The sequence below is a fragment of the Artibeus jamaicensis genome, unplaced genomic scaffold (genome assembly GCF_021234435.1).
Source record: "Artibeus jamaicensis isolate MK-2021 breed Jamaican fruit bat unplaced genomic scaffold, CSHL_Jam_final contig_399, whole genome shotgun sequence".
NCBI lineage: Eukaryota > Metazoa > Chordata > Mammalia > Chiroptera > Phyllostomidae > Artibeus > Artibeus jamaicensis.
In genome coordinates, this window is record NW_026521816.1 from 2,739,104 (window position 1) to 2,745,711 (window position 6,608).

The following is a 6,608-nucleotide window of genomic DNA, read 5'->3' on the forward strand; positions in this document are numbered from 1 at the left end:
GACGAAGGTGATCTGGCAGAAGGCGTTGCCAGCTGGAACTTCAGCCCAGCGAGCTGAACTGATTGGCCTAACCCAGGCTCTGCGTCTAGCAGAAGGTAAGACCACTAATATCTACACCGACAGCAGGTATGCTTTCGCCACCGCTCACATCCACGGAGCCATCTACAAAGAGCGTGGCCTCCTCACTGCCGGTGGGAAGGAAGTTAAGAACAAGGAAGAGATCCTGGCCCTCTTGGAAGCTATATGGCTCCCCGCTAAGGTAGCCATAATACATTGCCGAGGGCATCAGAAAGGTGAGTCACCCATCATCAGGGGAAACGATTTGGCTGACGCTGCTGCTCGGAAAGCTGCTGACGGAGAAGTAGTTGTTCTTCCACTCATTCCACGCCTCGAAATCCCCCCAAAACTTATCTACACCCCTGAAGAAGAGCAAGTTGGTCTAAAAGCAGGGGGAGTTAAGAACTCTAAAGGGCAAATTGTGTTACCTGACTCCAAGATCTTCCTTCCCCAAGGGGTCTTAAGAACAATAGCCCAAGAGTTGCATGCAAGCACCCACCTCGGCCAGACCAGACTAGAACAGTTAGTAAAGAAGTATTATGCAGGGTCAAAGTTAAGAGATACAGTTCAGTCAATAACCACTAGATGTCAGACATGCGCTAAGGTAAATGCCCAGAATAAGAAGTATCCTCCCCTGGTAAGGTACCGAGGTAAGAGTCCAGGTGAGTTATGGGAAGTAGATTTCACCGAAATGGGACCAGGAAAATCTGGGTATAAGTATCTCTTAGTGTTAGTAGACACTTACTCAGGTTGGACTGAGGCCTTCCCCACTAAGGGGGAGACCGCTTCCGTTGTATGCAAACTACTCCTAAGAGAAATTATCCCCAGATATGGGCTTCCATTAGCTATTGACTCAGATAATGGCCCGGCCTTTGTCTCAAAGGTCTCCCAAGAATTGGCCAGCAAATTACTGATTGAATGGAAGCTCCATTGTATTTATAGACCCCAGAGTTCAGGACAAGTAGAAAGAATGAACAGAACTCTAAAAGAGACTATTATTAAATTAAAAGAAGAGACTGGCGAAAACTGGGTCGAGCTTCTTCCTTTTGCCTTATTCCGGGTAAGGTGTACCCCTTACGTGGGGTCTTGGACCCCATATGAAATCATGTTTGGGCAACCTGTCCCCATTATTCCCAAACTTTCCAGTGAAGAAATAGCCAGCACAAATTATAACTTCCTTAAGTCCCTCCAGGCCTTGCAGCAGGTGCGACAGGAGATACGAGTCCTACGACATCAGCCCCCAGCTGAAACGACCCAGTGGCCTACTCCTCCTGAACCAGGCCAGTGGGTGTGGATCCTCAACCACCGGCGAGGAAACCTGGAGCCACGGTGGGTCGGCCCCTTCCAGGTCCTGCTCAGCACCCTCTCTGCAGTGCGAGTCGCAGAAAAACCCTACTGGATTCATCTATCACACACAAAGCCAGCTCGACCTCCTAGGGAACATCGAGGCACATGGCGAGTCAGCAGAGATCCCGAGCGACCGCTGAGCCTAAAGTTCCTGAAACAGTAAGGTTGTTCCTGATTATAGTAACTCTGTCCATGAACCACGGGAAAGCTCTAAGCCAAGGCCTAGAACAGCAGGAGTGGGTACTCATAAGGACAGCAGACGGCACAGTCATTGCCACTAATTTTACTTGGGATACAGGCCCAGTGACTCTACATGCAGACTTCTCCAAGTTTTTCGATAACCATTTCTGTGACTCCCCTGCTGCTTGGAGACACACTGATTGGGGGCGACTAGGAGATGAAACAGGATATGCAATGGGAGCCGTTACCAACTGTGACTCAAATACAAAGAATAAAGCCCTTTTTCAGACCCCGTTTTACGGGTGTCCAGAACCCCCAGTAGGAAGGAGGAGAACCTGTGGGTCCCATGGAGATTTCTACTGTAAAGCATGGGGTTGTGAGACTCTCAGCAATGGGGGGTGGAGTCCCGGAGGGGGGAAGGATAAAGCTATTACCCTCTTAAGGGATAAGAGACGAAAACCTGCAGGCAGATGGGATCAGAACTGCGCCACAAACAATTGTAACCCAACTGTCATAACTGTTTTAAACCCTATAGACCCCGAGTGGGTAAAAGGGCAAACCTGGGGCATCCGCCTGTATGTCGCAGGGAGAGACCCAGGAACCTTCTTCACTGTAAAGAGATTGCCCACCAGGGGAAGACCCCTCCTAAGAGGAGCGGCGGGCAGGTTGCCACCTTGCCCACCCAACCCAACTGCAGGCCTAGCAGCTACGCGTTCTCCTGACCTAAAGGGAACCGGACCCCCTCCCAGGACAACTGAAACCCCAGCATCAGAAGAAAAACCAAGGCCACCCCTCCGTAGCCCACCACCCTTGGTAGGTAGGCCTCATCATCAAGGAGAGTCGGCCCTAAGCCTCTTAGAACAAGTGTTTCCATATTTTAACTATACCATGCCAAACATTACTAAGTCCTGTTGGTTATGCCTTAGCCCAAGGCCCCCATTCTATATTGGCCTGGGGGTTAACTCCTCCGCAGGGGGAAATAACACTCCCATCACAATGCAACTTCCCCAAGGGAAAAGACAGGTGGAAGGTCTTGAACAATGTGAGTTTGAAGGTACCATCACCTTAGCAGAGTTTCATGGACAGGGAACCTGTTACTTGTTAGCTAATTTCACCCTCAACAATTCGAATTATGCAGATTACTGTCTCAACCTAGTATACATACCGAAGACCCCAGGAACACTGACTGTAACAAGAGCCCCAGAAGGGCTATGGTTTATATGTACCCAAGGTATTTTTAAATGTCTAGTTCCTACTAACCCAGAACTTTGTGTTAGTGCATATATTATTCCCCAAGTATACCTGTATGGAGGGGATCCAAACTTTGTGCTACGACCCCCTTCCAGAGTCAAGCGGACTCCATTGCTCATACCCACAGCTGCCACTATTGGTATAATTGGATCAGCAGCTGTTGGAGCGGGGGCACTAATCCATGGGGAGAATAGCCTTAGACAGTTATCACAGACATTCTCTAAAGACGTCTCCCTGCTCCAGGAACAAGTAATGTACCTAGAACGCCAAGCAGACTCCTTAGCTGAGGTAGCACTTCAGAACCGAAGGGGGCTTGATCTTGTGTTTCTTCAACAAGGAGGACTATGTGCAGCCTTAGGGGAAGAATGCTGTTTTTATGCTAACCATTCAGGGGTAATCAGAGAAAGCATAAAGATGCTAACCAAGAGACTAAAAGAAAGAGAACAAGAGGAAGAGACCTCTTCGTGGTATGCTTCTCTGTTTAAAGCTTCCCCTTGGCTGACCACGCTTATTTCCGCATTAGTTGGCCCTATACTTATCCTATTGCTTGCCCTGACTGCAGGACCCTGGATCTTGAATAAGATTTTTGCATTCATCAGGGACAGGATTGATGCCATCAAGCTTATGGTATTGTCCCAACCATATACCATCCTGCCTCAAGATGACTGGCAGTCAATGGTTTAACTGCTACCTAACTGGAGGGGGGAATGTAATGGCCATTAGTAGTGGAAACATACAGACAGCTGTTAGGCATCTGCAGTTCCTGAGACTGGGTAATGAATAAACATCCGGGAACGGTTGGGTTCAAAATTCTAGCCAAATAAGGTAACTAACCAGGGCCTGCCGGAAGAGGCCCGCCACAGCCGCACCCACCTATTAGGGACCTTCGCCGTTTTCAGCTTAGCAACCTAGCTAATAGCTAACTGCCACATCTGCTTCTGTAAGCCCGCGCTTGCTTGCTCTGCCCTATAAAAACCCCATAGTCTGTAAGCCACGCGCGACTTCCATCTGGTAGCTCTGAGTAGCTACGTGGCTCCGGTCACAGTTGGGGAAGTTCGCCCCTGCGCAGGTAAAGCTTGGCCACTAAATTCATATTTGGACCATTATTTTGTGATTAATAAAACTAAAATTCTTTGAAACCAATTTTCGTCTCCGAGAGCGTGTATCGACCCATCTGTTGCCTACAACAAAGAACAGTTGGCAAGTGCTTTGTAAGGAACTTTCAAGCAGTGGCTGGCTTGCCCTGGGGCTGATTTGAGCTCACGCTGAGAAGCTGCATGATTGCAGCTGCATCTCCAAGACTGAGTGGCTGAGTGAAACAGCATGCCCAAGATTGACTCATGCTGTGTGCTCAGAGACTGAGTGGCTGATTTGAGCATAGCAGCTCATGGAGGACCTGGGCCAGGGGCCAGGAAACTGTGGATATTGCAGCCCAGACCTGGTTTCCATCCTCTCAAAACCATAGTTAGGGAGAAAAGCAAAGCCCAACCTCCCTCTACCTGTGGCATCTAGGAAGACCAGCAGAACTCACTGAACAGGTTTAGAGTCAACAGGAGGCTAATTAAATTTTTTCTTTTTTTTTGTTTCTCTCTTTTTTCTTTTCTTTTTTGTTTTTGTTTCCCCAAGTGAGACAATAAGACATGGAGTTCTGAAGGATCCAGAGAAAGATCAAAAGGGAAAGCACAAGGCTCTTCCCAAAAACTGAGAAACTGAGACAAATGTCACTTTGCTATCTCAAAGAGCTGTCATTTTATTCTTTATGTGTATTATTTTTTCATTATTTTTACCACTTTTATTTTACCAATACAGGCCTACCTAAAAAACATAGAAACATTTCAAATAAATGATGTAACCATACACTTTCAGGAACTCAAAGGACAACACAAAGACAGCCCAGAGCAAGTAGAAGGAAGGAAATAACCAAGATTGGAACACAATTAAAAAACAAAGAGGTGAAAAGCACAATTCTAAGGATCAGTAAATCCAGGAGCTTGTTTTTTGAAAAGATAAACAAAATAAACAAACCTTTAAGCAGACTCATCAAGAAAAAAAATAGAGAGGAGCCAAACAAACACAATCAGAAATGAAAAAGGAGAGATTACAACTGATACCACAGAAATACAAAGGATTGTAAGAAATTACTATGAAGAACTATATGCCAAGAAATTTGAAAACCTAGGGGAAAGGGACAAATTTCTAGAAAAATATAATCTTCCAAACTTCATGATGAAGAAGCAGAAAGCCTGAACAGACCAATAACAGCTGACAAAATTGAAGCAGTAATCAAAAAATTCCCAACACACAAAAGTCCTGGACTAGATGGTTTCACAGAAGAATTCTACAAAGCATTTAAGGAAGAGCTCACCCCCATCCTTCACAGACTATTACAAAAAATCCAAGAAGACAGAAGACTTCCAAACTCTTTTTGAAGCCAGCATCATCCTAATCCCAAAACTAGATAAAGATACAACAAAAAAAGAAAAGTTCAGGCCAATATCTCTGATGAGCATAGATGCTGAATTTCTCAACAAAATATTGGCAAAACACAGTCAGCAATACATTAAAAACATCATACACCATGACCAAGTTGGATCCATCCTAGGGATGCAAGGATGGTACAATATTCAGAAATCAATAAATGTAATACATCACATAAAGGAAAGCAAAGACCTAAATCACATGGTCATATAAATAGATATGGAAAAATATTTGCTATGTTATAGCACATATTTATCATAAAAAATCAGCAAAGTGGAAATGGGAGTATTTCTTAACATAATAAAAGGCCATATACAAGAGACCTACAGCCAACATTATACTTAACAGGCAAAAACTAAAATTTTTCCCACTAAGATCAGGAACGAGACAAGGTTGTTCACTTTCACCACTTCTTTTCAACATAATATTGGAAATCCTAGCCATAGCAATCAGAAAAGAAAATGAAATAAAAAGCAGGCAAATTGGAAAGGAAGAAAAAAACTGTCATTGTTTGCAGATGGCATGAGAGTGTACATAGAAAATTCTATAGACTTCACAAAAAAAAACCTGGTCAGCCTAATAAATGAATTTGGCAAAACAACAGGATACAAAGTCAATATTCAGAAATCAAAGGCATTTTTGTATACCAACAATGAAAGATAGATAAATCAGGAAAAAAATCTCATATATGTAGCAACAAGAAAAATAAAATACCTAGGAATAAACCTAACCAAGAAGGTAAAAGACCTATACTCATAAAATTACACAGCCCCGAACAAAGATATCAAGGAAGACACAAACAAATGGAAGCATATACTGTGTTCATGGATCAGAATAATTAACATCATCAAAATGTCCATACTACCCAAAGCAATTTATGGATTCAATGCAATACCTATTAGAATACCAATAACATATTTTACAGATATAGAACAAACACTTCAAAAATTTATATGGAACCATAAATGTACCTAAATAGCTACAGCAATTTTGAGAAAGAAGAGCAAAGTAGGAGGGATCAAAACACCTGATATCAAACTGAATTACAAGGCCAGTATAATCAGAAGAGCCTGGTACTGGCATAAGAACAGACACATGGACCAATGGAACAGAACTGAGAACCCAGAAATAAACCCAAGACTCTATGGTTGATTAATATTAGACAAGGAGGGCAGCAGCATAAGATGGAGCAAAAACAGCCTCTTCAACAAATGGTGTTGGGAGAGGTGAACACCTACATGCAAACAAACAAACAAAAAAGACACTGATCACCAACTTACACCATACACAAAAAT

The 6,608-nt window shown here is 43.8% G+C and overlaps 1 protein-coding gene across 1 annotated transcript; it reads left to right on the plus strand.

Moving 5' to 3' along the window:
- The first annotated feature begins 1,596 nt into the window (after window positions 1–1,596).
- On the plus strand, window positions 1,597–3,519 carry LOC128627441 (endogenous retrovirus group S71 member 1 Env polyprotein-like). Its single transcript, XM_053665268.1, has one exon. It carries the CDS (start codon window positions 1,597–1,599, stop codon window positions 3,517–3,519), a length of 1,923 nt encoding a protein of 640 aa, XP_053521243.1.
- The last annotated feature ends 3,089 nt before the right edge of the window (window positions 3,520–6,608 follow it).